This window comes from Macrotis lagotis, chromosome X (genome assembly GCF_037893015.1).
Source record: "Macrotis lagotis isolate mMagLag1 chromosome X, bilby.v1.9.chrom.fasta, whole genome shotgun sequence".
NCBI classification, from domain to species: Eukaryota; Metazoa; Chordata; class Mammalia; order Peramelemorphia; family Peramelidae; genus Macrotis; species Macrotis lagotis.
Genome location: NC_133666.1, coordinates 616,505,203 through 616,520,578, shown reverse-complemented (window position 1 = coordinate 616,520,578; position 15,376 = coordinate 616,505,203). Strand labels below are relative to the sequence as shown.

The window sequence follows — 15,376 nt, the reverse complement described above, 5'->3', positions numbered from 1 at the left end:
TGATCTACTATGATGGATATAGCTCCTCTTAGCAGTTCAGATACCAAGGATAAATTTGAGGGACCTACTATGGACAATGCCATCCATAATCAGAGAAAAAAATGTGGAATCTGAATGCACCGTATATTCACTTTTTTAGAACTTTTATGTTGTTTCCTTCTTATCTCATAATTTTCTTTCTCTAACCTATTATATTTTTTTACACAAAATGACAAATATGCAAATATGTTAAACACAAATGTACAAGTACAACTTTCTCCAGACTGCTTACCACCAAGGAGAGGGAAGAAGGAAGAAAGGGCAGTAGAAAAATGTGTAACTCATACTTTGCCAATGGATGGATGTTGAAAAACTACCATAGCATATAATTGGAAAAATAAAATAAAATTTCAATTAAAAAATAAAAAAGAAATAGGAAGTACAGGGTTGTTTCAGTAATGAAGACAAAAACATAAACAAAGAAGAAATAAAGTTACCTACTTTTTAGGATATGCTAGGATTTTAGGATTAAACTTAAATTAAAAATAGTAGCAAAGCAATAAAAGTAGGATATAAAGTAAATTTTCTAAATCATTTTTCTTTCTATATATTATTTTCTCCTAACATCCTGACCAGGTTAAAACAATTTTGTTATAAATAAATAGCTATGGGTTATAAAATATATTGGAGTCTACCTATCATGACAAACACAGGACACATTACGAATATAACCACAAAATATTCTTTTAGAAATACAGACAAATGAAGAGTCATATAGGATGAAAAGTTGATTATGATAGGCACTGTTGGAGAAAATAATCACATCTTTGACATCACTATTCCATTAAAGTATGGAAGTATCCCTTTTCTAGAGAATTACATTAAGTACACAAATACAAGCAAATATATTTGCAAAAGAACAAAAAAAACCCTATGTATATGCACACATACATGTTAACACAACTACCAATATGCTTCATAGTTTAATACAATATACAAAACTTAGTCCTGGTCCTCACAGAACTTAATAATTTAATAGAAGAATTAAGAAATCAAAGGAAAACCAAAATATGTAATATTCCCTGACAGTGATTTGGATGTACAGTGCAGGTGGGAATGAGTTTGGAGGTATAAATTCAATAGTATGAAGAGCTCTAGATGTGGAAATTCCTTATATTCATAAAGATTAGCAAATCCTTAATCTAGTGAATAGCTAGGGGCTTACTATGTACTAAGGGAAGGAGTTTATATTCTTATATGGGAAGGCAATAAGTGAATGGGACCCAGCATTAAAAAGGGAGGAGTGACTGGGTTTGGAAAAAGAGTAGTTTCATTATTGTTTGGGAAATGACTACAAGTGAAGTAGTGTTCTATTTCCAGGAAAATTAAGATAAAAGTTCACCTATCAATACTCAACATACCAGGGGCAGAGTTCAAGTCTTTGGGAGGAAGACAGCTAGAGAGCAAGTGACATAATTTATAGTCCTTTCCACTATAAGGATAAGAGTTGAAGAGAAGTTGGGACTAGTAAGTACAGTGATAATAGATAACGGGAAAGAGGCAAATATGACAGTGTCCATTACTTAGAAGTAATATATCACTAAAAACTTGTAAGGTGAGGGAGTCAAACTCAAATAGAAAGGGGGTAGTGGTCATTAAACTATACATAATGGACAACTAGGTGGTATAATGAATAGAGCACAAGGTCCAGAGTCAGGAAGACTCACCTCCTTAAGCTCAAATTGAATCTCAGACATTTTTGTGATGCTGGACAAGTCACTTAGTTCTATTTGCCTCAGTTTCCTCATCTGTAAAATGAGCTGGAGAATCACTCCAGTAGCTTTGCCAAGAAAACCACAAATGGGGTCACCAAGGGGCAGACATGACTGAAAAACAACTGAACAATAATAATAAACCATATATAAAGGATCCCAGTGGACCACATGTTGACTTAGAAAGTCACTTATTAATATTATCTATGTTTTAAAATATTTTTATTGATTTTGTTTTTATTGCATTTAGGAGAATTATGAGGGAAAATGATTGTGGACCTTCATAATAGAAGATCATGACATCATATGAATAAAAGCAAGACTTGCACATTATGTTGATTGTAGTGAGGGGAGGATTGTGCAAAGACAACCTTCTCACTCCCTCTTCCAATCGTCTTCACCCCGTGGCCTGATCTCATAGGAAACAGAACTTCTGGTGAGATCTGGATATAGTGGGAAACCCTGACCTTTTGGATGGGTTAAAGGAGGCAGCATGGAATTGCCACAATGCTGAGCAGAGCATCAGTTTGGCAGTTTTATAATGACAAACTTACAATACAGTAAAAGCTAACTTGTCTCTTGATGGTCTAATCATCGGTACAGTGATTTTTATGGCAAAAAATCTTTCCCCAGTAAGGCAGAGCTATTCTATCTCTCAATAGTCTAATTGTCAATATTGTAATTTCTTGGTGATAATCTTTCAACAGGAAGTTTTCCTAGCATTGAACCCATCCTACCTTTCTTGGTATAAATTCTATCTGATAATAACTTGTTATAATCACTTTGCTAATATTTTGTTTAAAATTTTTGCATCAATATTCATTAGGTAAGTTAGTCTATAATTTTCTTTCATTGTATTGGCTCTTTCTGTTTCAGGTATCAACATCATATTGATGCCATTGAAGGAATTTAGCAGAACTCCTTTTTCACCTATTTTTAAAAATAACTTTGGATTGGAATTAATTGATCTTTAAATATTTGGTTAAATTCCTCATTGGTGATGAATTCACCCTTTTCATTTTTGATGCTGGTCATTTGGTTTCTTCTTTCCTTTTTAGTCAAATTAACCAAAGGTTTAATGTATTTTGTTCTTTTTTTCATAAAACTAACTTTTAGTTTTATTTATTAGTTCTATAGTTTTCTTATTTTCATTTTTATTAATATCTCCTTTGATTTCAGAATTTCTAATTTGGCATTTAGTTGGGAATTTTAAATCTTTGCTTTTTCTAGTTTTTTAGTTGTACATCCAATTTGTTGATCTCCTCTTTCTCTATTTTATTCAGGTAAGTATTTAGAGAAATAAAATTTCCCCTAATGACTGCTTTGGCTGTACCCACAAGTTTTAATGTGTTGCCTCATTATTGTCTGATTAATTTACTGACTTATTGCATGATCCACTCAATCTTTAAAATCATATTATTTTAATTTCCAATTAATTTTTCTTTCCATGGTCCTAAATTACATGTAATTTTTATTGCATCGTGATCCAAAAAGGATGCATTTAATGTTTCTGCCTTTCTTCTATTTGATTGTGAAGTTTTTATGTCCCAACACATGGCCAGTTTTCATACAAGTGATCATAGTGTATTATCCTAGTGATAACTTGTTATAAAATGTAATTTCCTTCCTAATCGCTTTTAATGAACTCTTCTTTACTTTTGCTTTGTCTGAGATCAGGATTGATACCCCTTCTTTTTGTACTTCATCTGAGCCTTTTACCTTTACACTGTGTGTATCTCTGTGCTTCAAATGTGTTACTTGTAAACAAATTGTAGGATTCTGGTTTTTAATCCATTCTGCTATACACTTCCATTTTATGGGAGAGTTCTTTCTATTCATATTCACAGTTATGATTATAAACTCTGAATTGCCCTCCATTTTATTTCTCCCCTCCCTCCTATTTGTACTTTTCTCTCCCTTTTACCCTATCTCTCTTCACCAGTGTTTTGCTTTTTACCATCACCTCCCTCAATCTGCCCCCTCTTAAATTATTTCTCTCCCTTTTCTTCCCTCTTTCCCCTCTTACTTCTATCCTCCTTTCTATCAGCCCCTCCTTCCCAGTTTTCCCCTTTCCTCTCTTAATTTCCTATCAGGTAAGATAAATATCTAAACCCAACTAAGTGTATATGTTATTTACATTTTGAAACAAGTTCAATGAGAATATGATTCAAGCAATTCTTTCCCTCTCTTCTTCTTCTCTACTGTAATAGGTCCTTTGTGCCTCTTAAAGTTGATATAGTTTACTCTTTTTTGTCTTCCTCATCGCTGTTTTTCCTTTCCTATACCTTAATTTTTATATCATCATATCAAAATCATCTTATGCCAGCATCCTCTAAGAATATTGCTCCTAATAAATACAGTTTTCAAGAGTTACAAGTTTCATCTTACCATGTGGGATATAAATAGTTTAGTTTTATTAAATAACTTTTTTTCATTTTCTATTTACTTTTTATGCATCTCTTAAGTCTTGTATTTGAAAATTGAATTTTCTATTCAACTCTGGTCTTCTCACTGGGAAAATTTGAAAGTGCCATATTTCATTGATTTGTCCATCTTTTTTCCTTAAAGAATATGATTAGGTTTGTAGGGCAGTTGATTCTTGGTTATAATCCAAGTTTCTTTGCCTTCTAGAATTTCATGTCAGGCCCTATAATCCTTTAATTTTTTTTTCATGGGTGGATCACATTCTTTATGATAAGTCCATGGCAAAAGTTAATTCCATATTTTACCACCATTGCCATTGCTGATTGCAACTCCCTCCTTTCGTATTTCTCCACTACCATGTACTATATTTTCTCTCTCCTTTCACTCTGACTCTGCTGTAGGGTAGCTGAGTGGTGCAGCAGACACATCCCCAGCTCTGGGGCCAAGAGGCCCTGAGCCCCTATACCACCCCTTAGGCCTAGCATCCACCTGGCCCTATGGTCCAGGACAGGCCATCCAATCCCAGCCCCTTGCAAGAAGTAAAAAAGAAAATGTGTTATATCTGACCACTCTCCCCCCATGGTCCATCCTCTCCTCCATGACTCACATCCCCCCTTCCCCCTATCACCCCCTCCTTCTTACTCCAGATGTCTATACCCCATTGAGTATATATGCTGTTTCCTCTCCTAGCCACCTCTGATGAGAGCGAAGATTCCCTCATTCCCCCTTGCCTTCCCCCTTCCATATCATTGCAATAGCTCATTGTAATAAAGAAAAATCTTATTATATGAAATATCTTGGCCTATTCCCCCTCTCCTTTTTCTCTCTCCCATTACATTTCCCCTTTTTCCTATTGACTCCATTTTTACACCAAGTTTTATCTTCGAATTCCACTTTCTCCTGTGTTTCAACTATAAAAGCTCCCTCTACCTGCCCTATTTACTGAGAAGGTTCATATGAGTATTATCAATGTCATATTTCTATACAGGAATATATGCAGTTCATCCTCATTAAGTCCCTCATATTTTCCCCTTCTCCAATCTCTATGCTTCACCTGAGTCCTGTATCTGATGATCAAACCTTCTGTTGAACTCTGGCCATTCCAACAGGAACATTTGAAATTCCCCTGGTTCATTGAAAGTCCATCTTTTTCCCTGGAAGAGTACATTCAGCCTTGCTGGGTAGTTGATTCTCGGTTGCATTCTAAGCTCTTTTGCCTTCTGGTATATTATATTCCAAGCCCTACGAGCTTCCAATGTAGCTGCTGCTAAGTCCTGTGTGATCCTGACTGCAGTTCCATGATATTTGAATTGTGTCCTTCTGGCTGTTTGTAATATTTTCTCTTTGACTTGGGAGTTCTGGAACTTGGCTATAATATTCCTAGGGGTTGGTTTTTTGGGACCTCTTTCTCGGGGGGATCAGTGGATTCTCTCCATTTCTATTTTGCCCTCTGCTTCTAGAATATCAGGGCAATTTTCCTGTAGTAATTCTTTGAAAATGATGTCAAGGCTCTTTTCCTGATCATGAGTTTCAGGTATTCCAATAATTTTTAAATTATCTTTCCTGAGTCTGTTTTCCATATCAGTTGTTTTTACAATGAGATATTTCACATTTTCTTCTAATTTTTCATTTTTTTTGGTTTTGAAGTATTGATTCCTGATTTCTGGTAAATTCATCAATCTCCCTGAATTCTATTCTTTGTCTGAAGGATTTGTTCTCCTCAGAGAGTTTTCTTATCTCTTTTTCCATCGGGCCCATTTTGCTTTTTAAAGCATTCTTCTCCTCCATAACTTTTTGAACTGTTTTATCCATTTGACCTAAGCTGGTTTTTAGCATGCTATTCTCTTCAGCATACTTTTGGATTTCCTTGACTAGGCTGCTGACTTCATTTTCATGTTTTTCCTGCATCTCTTTCCTTTCTTTTCCCAGTTTTTCTTCTAACTCCCTCATTTGATTTTCAAAGTCTTTTTTGAGCTCTATCATAGCCTGAGCCCAATTTCTATTTTTCTTGGAGTCTTTAGATGCAGGAGCTTGTGCTTCTTCATCTTCAGACTAAGTATTTTGATCCTTCTTGGGCTCATATGCAAAATATTTCTCAGTGGTCTTCCTCTTGTTTCTCTGCTTGCTCATTTTCCCAGCCTGAGTCTGGTTTTGGGGTGCTTCCTGAGCTTTTGGGACACTCCCACAAGGATCTCAGTGTGTGAGGCTCTGTCCTCCCTCCTGATCTGTGAATGACCATATGCGCCCCCTTCTGCCACAGGGCTGAGGTGGAGGGGGCCCTGCTGTTCTATGGGAGGCCTAGACTGCAATCAGGATCTGAATGTGGTCAGAGCCCCAGAGTCCTATTCCAGGGGCAGAGGACAGAGCTCTGCAGTCTCTCTCTCTTCACTCCCCTCCCTGAGTTCAATGGGCTCATGCCCTGGGAGCTCCTGCTTCAGTTCCTGGATCTGGGCTGCTGAAAGACCATGTTGCTTGCTGTGTGCCCTGAGGGCTGGGTTTCACATGCTTGCTCTGGCAGAGGTCCCCCTGATGTTCCCCCACTTTGTGCCTAGTGCTCCCTGAGGTATAGCTCTGGAGACTCCCCCGCTGCTGTGAGCCGCAGCTCCCAGCACCCTGGGACTGCCTCCGGCAGGCTGAAATTCTTTCACTCTGGCAGGCCACCCCTCTGACGGGCTACCTCTCCAACCCCAGGGAGCACAGCCTTTCTGCTCTTTTCCGGGTTAGCTTGAGTAGGAGATCTGCCTCATTGGGTCCCTCTGTGGGTTCTGTCTCTTGAAAGTTTAGTTAGAGTCCTTAGTTTATGAATTTTATCAGAGAGTGCCTAAGACACGATCTTTTCTTGTCATCATCTTAGCTCCTATAATCCTTTAATGTTGAAGCTGCCAAGTGCTGTGTAACCTTGACTATGGTTTTTTGGTATTTGAATTTTTTTCTGCCTATCTGCTATTTTTTCCCTTGACCTGATAATTCTTGAATTTAATTATAATATTTCTCGGCATTTTCATTTTGGGATCCCTTTCAGGAGGAGATCAGTGAATTCTTTCAATGACTATTTTACCCTCTGGTTCTTTTTTTGATCATGGTTTTCAGTTAGTCTAATAATTGTTGAATTATATCTCCTCAATCTATTTTCCAGGTCAGTTGGATTTTTCTGATCAAGTATTTTACATTTTCTTCTATTTTTCAGTTTTTAAAATTTTGTTTGACTGATTCTTGATGTTTCATAAGTCATTAGCTTCAACTTTCTCAATTCTAATTTTCAAGGAATTATTTTTCTTCAGTTAGCTTCTTCTTCTCCTTTTCCATTGGGCCAATTCTATTTTTAAAGAAACTACTTTCTTTCTCTATTTGGCCAATTCTATTTTTAAAGCGATGTTTTCTTTGTCAATTCACCCAATTCTATTTTTAAAGGACTTGTTTTTTTCATTCAACTTTTGTGTTTCTTTTTTCAAGCTGTTGAATCTCTCTTGCCTACCTCTAATTTTGTTTCCTACTTGATTTTTAAAATCCTTAAATCCTTTCCGATCTCTCCCAAGAGGACATTTTGTGCTTGACACCAATTTACATTTCTATCTGGGACTTCAAGATGTCTTTTTTTTCTAGTGTCATGCTCTGAGATGGTATTGTGTTCTTCCTTGTCCCCATAGTAGTTTTTTATAGTTAGGGCTTCCCTCTGAGTTTTACTCTCTTTTAGTCTGGGTCATGATTTTTAAGGTAGAGATATTTTTCTCCTAGACCACAGAGGGATTCTGTCTGAAGCTTCCTATGTTTGGGGTCCAAGGTCTGCTCATTGACCTTCCATTAATTGGGGCCTATTGGAGATTTCTCCACTCCACTGGTGTTGCCTGAAAGTCACACCTGCTGTGCAAGGTCCCTGAGGCTTACAATTTGCCTTCTGCACTGACCTCAGAGGCCTCTCAGTTGGCCTGCTTAATCAGGACTTATGGACCTTGAGAGGGAGCTGGATTGTGCCTGAGAGCCTCTCACTTTTTTCTCTATCCCCATCTGCACCAGGCCAGGCTCCCCTTGCATTGGAGTGAAACAGACCTTCCCCAAAGACCTTACAAGATATAGGTTTCAAAGCTTGATTAATGTTTTTTTTTTTTTTAGGTTTTTGCAAGGCAAATGGGATTAAGTGGCTTGCCCAAGGCCACACAGCTAGGTAATTATTAAGTGTCTGAGACCAGATTTGAACCCAGGTACTCCTGACTCCAAGGCCGGTGCTTTATCCACTACGCCACCTAGCCACCCCAATTAATGTTGTTTCTGAGGGAAATTTGGTAGAGCTTCAGAAAGTTCCTGGTTTTTCTTCAACATCTTGATTCTATCTCCATTGCTGAGCATTTTCACTGGCTGTTCATGCCTGGAACTCTCTACCTTGATTTTGCTTTCCACCTTCTTTCAAGTCCCACCCTGGAATGGGTTGGCCCTGAGAGAGAGGATGTGCCTTAGAACATTATGCTTCCAGCAGCTTCCAGTGAGCCTGAAGCAGAGAAACAAATCTATCAGTCATTCAAGTTACAGATTTGATTGGCATTGACCTTGAATGACAGGTCAGTTGATGAAAGCTCATCACCAAATTGTACCACTCTGATGAGTAGTTCATCATGTGATAGGTTGAATTGACCTTATTGTTGAAAGATATCACCAAAAACTTACCTTACTAGACAACTTGGCTTTACTGTATTAGCTCAATTTTTGTCATAAATTGCATACTGATGCTTTGCCCAGTGTTATGTGGTGTACCATTAACATGGGAAAGACCCCACCCAAAAGCTCCAAGGTCTCCCACTGTATCCAAACTCTCACTAGAAATTTATTAGATAAGGCCATGGGGTGAAATCATTGCTGAGAGGCAGTGAGAAGGATTGCCTTTGCATAGCATTCCACTCACCATAGTCAATATAATGTACAAGTTTTGGCTTTATTCATATGATGTCATGATCTTCTTTAGTTCCTAAGGACAAAAATCATCATCAAGCCTCACCTTTAATCCCACCTGCTGCAAGAGGCTTTTTCAGGTGTTCTCCCCCACCTCCAACATCCCCCTTCACAATAACTTCCCTCTGAGATCACCTCCAATTTACTATATATATATATGTATATATATATATATATATATATATATATGCAGAGAGAGAGAGAGAGAGAGAGAGAGAGAGAGTGCTTGCATGCAAATAGTAATTTGCTCCTGTCTTCCCTATTAGAGTGTGAGATTCTTGAGACCAAAATTTTTTGCCTTTCTTTGTGACTCACTCCTTAACCCACAGCCTGAAGATAGTAATTATTTAATAAATATCACTTCACTTGCCGGCAGGCCTAGAGAGTGTGCATTTCTTGTTCCATGGAGTAGCTAAGGTCAGTGTTGAGAAGCTAATTACCAGTGGATTAATTATAAGACCTACAACAAGTTTCATTCATTCATTCATTCATTTATCCATTCAGTCATTTATTTATTAATTCATTCATTTATTCATCATTCATTCATTTATTCATTCATTCACTTATCTATTTATTTATGTATTCATTCATTTGTTTATTTATTTATTTTGGTCACTGAAATTCATGACACTACCAGCATAGGCATGGGGAATCTGTGACCTGCATTAATGTAATAGGTTCTACATTGATGAAATGACAGATTCTATTAAGTGTTTAGGGGCACTGATGACCTTTGTTAGTGCCTAGTTAAGTGGCTAGCTTACTTTTTTGTTGATTCATCTGATTGTACAGAAAATTCCTCTCCTCAGTAGAGAAAATCAGGGGCTCACAATTTGGGTGGATTGAGGAGCAGATATGATGAAGTGTCTGTTCCTGTAAGTATAGAATGCCTTAGACCTCATCTTTGTCAATTCTCAAGGTGATTAAAGACTTGAAAGAACTTTGCTACCTGAGTTGGGAATATGAAGACCCTGGGATCTATCCTGGCTGGGAGAAATCTACCCCAAGGGAAAATCAGAAATTTTGAAATTGAACCAAGATAGTTGGCAGGACTCTACACTTCTTATTTATTTATTTTTTTTGGCAAGGCAATGGGGGTTAAGTGATTTGCCCAAGGTCACATAGCTAGGTAATTTTTAAGTGTCTCAGGTTGGATTTGAACTCAGGTCCTCCCAATTTCAAGGCTGGTGCTCTATCCACTGCACAAAGGACTCTGCTCTTCTTCCTAATCCAGTTTTGTCATTCTCAGATCAGCATTCAGAAGGAACCTCGAGAATTTTTTGACCCTTATTTTCAGCAGAAGAGCCTACAAGTTATCAGCACTTTGAGGTATTTATTTTCCTCAGGTTAGCAAACATTAGCCCTTTATAGAGAAATTCAAATCCAGAAACCTCATCTAGGTTCCTACCCTTATAAGCATGAGAAGATAAAGAAAAGAGCTGGATCTATGACTATAAATGGGGAGATGGGATTATTGAAGTCCAAATCTTGGATTCCATTCCTGTTTGGCTTGGGTAGCTTTATTTGTGCTCTGCTCATAGAAGGACTCCTCCAACTGCCCACTTACTGAGCCATAACTTCAGCTATAGATTTATCTCTTCTCCTTATTGCAGCTCAAACCCTAACTCAGGTCCTAACTTAGCTTCTCAGACTTGATTTTAGTCACTAAGTTTATTTAGCTTATATATTTTTCCTATTCAAATATAAATATGTTGTTTCCCCTAATAGAATTTTCTTGATGATAGGTTCTATTCCATATTTATCTTTCGATTCCTGGTATAATGTTTGGCATGCAGTGGTCACTCAATAAATGCTTATTGATTGATTGACCTTAGGTAAACCCCAAACCTTAGCCATAAGCCTGGTTCTAATCATGCTTATAGATTGGACAGAAGGCTAAATGAACACCTTAAGTGAGAAAAATCCTAAACCTTTCCAGACTGAGCCTTGACTTTAGTTTTCAGATTTGGTTCTAATCTATCCCAATCCTAATAACTCATATCACAAATAACTGTTGTGGGTCACGAGAAATTACATAAATAATAAGTCAGTAAATTAGAATTTATTAAACTCCTAGAAGATCCTTAAGCATAGGTTTAATTGACAATGTCACTCTCCTACTTAATAAACTCTCTATTGCTCCCTATTGCCTCTGCTTATAGCCCATATCCTTCAATAGTGATATTAAGCATTATCTTCATTTATTTTTTAAAATGCTTCATTTTGAGATTTTAAGTAATTTTCTTTTTTAACTCTCCATTTCATGACTCATATAAATTGATAGAGGCAATTTTCTTACCTGGGGATTCTCTGTACCAGGAAATAACATAAATGGTCCCTATCCTTATCACCATTCCTATACTTATCCCTATTCCCCATCCCTAGTCTTATCACTAACTCCATACCTGTCCATATCTTCAAAGAGGTAGAAAGTTTGCTTTTTGTTGTCTTTATCTTATTACTGAATCTATTTTATTTGTATATGTTTTACCTCTCAGCTACTTACAACCATGTTTCACTGCAAAGCTCAAAACCAAAATGCTCGTTACTTGCTTTGAAAGCCTGTTCATGCTTCCAGCCACAGAGAAGTTAAAAAGCACTCTACCTGGTCAGAAGACTCCAAATGATGTTGAGGTGATGCAAACCTGCTCCCTGCCAAAGTCACCTGGCAAGGTCTTGTAATTGGAAGATGACACCAAAACTGGAAATTGATGGGGCCAAGACTAGAGTGGGCACACCCTTGCTAAGTATGGATCTGGAGACCTCTGAGAAGTGCTGGAAAGAGTATTTGCTAGATTGAAAGTCAGAAAACCTTGATTGGAATCTGTGTTCTACCAACTATTTACCTGTGTGATTTAGAGGTCACCTTGCTTCTCTTGAGGGTTAATTTTTATCATATATAAAATGAAGGGATTTAACAAGATTACCTATAAAGCCTTTCTGACTTTAAATCTAATGCTTCAGTGACCCTAATCACATTAAATGGAGGGACTCAGGTGAACAAAGGTAAACTAAGTTTAGGCCCCAATTTGCTACTCTGTGAAAAGTTGGACCAGACACTTTGGAAATAATGAGATGCTGTGCAGATTCAATGAACTATGATTATTAGAAGGAATTTTTCAATTGGAAAGTTACTAGACTTTAAGAGGATCAACCTACCAGGTTGGATCCATTTGCCTGAAGAGTTTTTAAGAAGCTTTTACTTGGGAGAAGTTTGGCATTTCTGTAACTTCATAGGGCTTACAAAGCATTTTCCTTACAAACATTCTTTAAGGAAAGAAGGGTAAGTATGATCACTCCCATTTTATAAATAAGAAAATTGAGGCTGGGAGAAATTGACTGACTTTTCCACAATCATACAGTAAGTATTGAAGAAGGAATTAGAATCTTGTTCTTCCAACTTCAAGATAGGCATTTGTAAGAAAATATCTCAAAATTTATGAATGACTTTTATGTTAGAACCAAGAAACAGTGTATCCAACTTTGCCTGATCAGAGCAGTATGAGCTCGAAATGCTCTATCACAGGTTGGACACGAATAGTCATGTGAATATTTGGGATGGATTCTCTAAATTTGGGAGGTACCAAGTGCTATTGATATTTGTGGGCAGAAAGAACATTGCAAGACAATATGTTTAAATACAAGCATTCTATCGTTAGCCCTCAGGAACAGAGCAAGACAGGGCTTTGAGGGATTGCATTTGAAGCTTTTCTAAAATGGTTCACAGAATCACAGGATAATAGATTTAGAACTGGAAGAAACCATCTAGTTTAACCATCTTTTTTACATATGATGAAACTAAGCCCCAGAGAGGTTAAACCGTTTTCTTAAGGTTGTATAGGTAGGAAGGAGCAGAGTTAGAATGTGAAATATGTTTTCCATCCCCACACCCAGCCCTCATACTCCATTCTACTCTCTCTCTGTCAGGCTAGATATTGAGATGCTAGAAATAACTTATTGTCTTTTGCATGTAGAACCTGTATACCAAGACCATGGAGATCCTTGATCTGCTTCTCCAGTCTTTACTCTCTCAGCATCAGACAATGGAAGAGCTACAATTTCTCCTGCAGGTGAGGGATGGGAGTGATAACAAAAAGACCCCTGGCCCCTCTTCATGGTACCACCCTGTTCCATAAAGACCTCTTTGTGTTAATTTAGGGGTTACATTCAAACTTTTATCTCCTTTTAGATGAAAAACATCAGATTAAGTTTTGCATTTCAGATATTTCTAAGTAGTAGAAACATGATAGTACATTAGCCAGAATCCTCAGATGATAGATTGAATTTGTTAGTTTTATTTTGGCTTTATAGAACTTTAAAGAAGAGGATGGGTAATTCAGACTTTCCATGGTCTGTGTACATACCATTTCTCCCCATCCTCTTTCCATGTTTTTCTTTGCTTCACATGACAAGTTAAGAGTCTGAGTTTCACGGTCATAGGTTTATGACTCCAATGAACAAAACTTGGACCTAAGAATGAATTTCACCATGAAGTGAATTCTATAAACTGTGCTTAGAAAAAAAATTTCAGACTCAGTACATAGTTGATTGAGTAGACATTAGAACTTTTATAGGTTAGCAAGAAAATCTGGTCAACATTTTTAAAATTATTGTACAATATCTCTCTTCTCTTTCTTGGTTAAACTAAAAACAAACAAATCCTGTCTATATTGATCAACTCCATTTCCTCTCCTTTTAATCTCTTACTATAGTATTGTTTTAACCTCATGATTTAAATTAAATTATTCTCTCCAAAGTTACCAGGAATCTCTTGCTAACCAGCTCTTATGGCCTTTTCTTAATTCTAATTCTTTTAGATCTTTCTGCAACTTTTTACACCATTGACTACCTTCTTCTCCTGGTCATTTCCTCCTTTCAAATATTCATGTCTTTATATTCTCTTGGCTCTTCTGCCTATCTATATGTTCTTTCTTAGTCTCATTTATGGGATCTTTATCCATGTCACATCTGTGACATAACTGTGGGTTTCCCGAAGACTCTTTACATTTCCTTTTTTGGGACTTCATCAATTTCCATTATCATCTCTATCCTTAATGGATCTATTTATCCAGCCCCAATCTTTCTCCTGAGCTCAATTCTATATCACTATCTCTCTACCACAGTTGGATATCTCAAAGACAGCTCAAATATAATGAAACAGGAATATGTCTCTTCCTCTCAAACTCTCTCCTTTACCAAACTTTTTTCCTTTCTCTCTAGCACAGCAATATTTTTCTTTCTTTTCTTTTTGAGGCAATCAGGGTTAAGTGACTTGCTCAGGGGCACACAACTAGTGAACATTTGAGGTCAAATTTGAACTCGGGTCCTCTTGACTCCATGACTAAGGCTCTATCCATTGCACCACCTAGCTGCTCTACTAATAATTTTCTAGTCTCCTAGCTTCATTAGCTTAGTGTTATCCTTGACTTCTTACTCTTATTCAACCTATGTAACTTAAGTTGAATCTTAAAGTTCTATCTCTCCTGTATTTGACTCTTCTACCTCCTTATAGGGCCACCACCTTGATTCAGGTCCTTTCTCGTCTCCTCTCATAAACCATTACAATGGTGCTTCAGTTGATCTCCCTGTACTCTATTCTTCACAGAGCTGCAAAAGTGATTAACAAATACAGAGATCTGACCATAACTTCCTCTTTCATTTAGGATAAAAGATAAATACTTCTATTTGGCTTTTGAAGTCCTCTAAACCAGTATAGATACAGTATTAAGTTTTAGGATACAACAAATACTTGAAAATGCCTAATACTTACCCTTTATATGTTTTAATTTAGTTTCCCTCCTCAGCTAGACTATAACTCTCAAAGGTCTCTAATATTTTCTTTCTTCTTGGGTAGGTTCCCTTCAGTTTACAAAGCCTGAGGCCTCCTGCTACTTCCTTAGCCTGGATTCTGAAAGATTCATTTTCAAACTAGTGCTGTGAGGGCCAGTGAGAATGGGTAAAAAGTCATTGAGAGTAGAGGACCTTTGGATTCCAGGCTATACCCCTTATCAACTATGTGTTGGAGAGCAATTAATAGAATCACAGGATATTAGCATTAGACAGGACAGAGAGATCAGTTGCCTTGTTTTATAAGTGAGAAAATTCAATGCTACAGTGGTAAAGGATACACTTAGAGAGGAAGTGTCAGAAACAAGGCTGGACTCCAGATCTTCTGACCAAAAATCCAGTGCTCTTTCTACTCTACTCTGTCACATAGTCTCTCTAAACCTCAGTTTTCTCATTTGTAAAATGGGGATAAT

The 15,376-nt window shown here is 37.1% G+C and overlaps 1 protein-coding gene across 1 annotated transcript in view; it reads left to right on the top strand.

Moving 5' to 3' along the window:
- The window catches only part of LOC141499418 (maestro heat-like repeat family member 5), a 108,376-nt gene that overhangs the window by 39,331 nt on the left and 53,669 nt on the right, over positions 1 to 15,376 (top strand). The window contains exons 8-10 of the mRNA XM_074202138.1: positions 10,366 to 10,445; positions 11,615 to 11,750; positions 13,091 to 13,186. Coding sequence (XP_074058239.1) covers positions 10,366 to 10,445; positions 11,615 to 11,750; positions 13,091 to 13,186 — 312 coding nt within the window. The remainder of the gene's footprint in view (positions 1 to 10,365; positions 10,446 to 11,614; positions 11,751 to 13,090; positions 13,187 to 15,376) is intronic.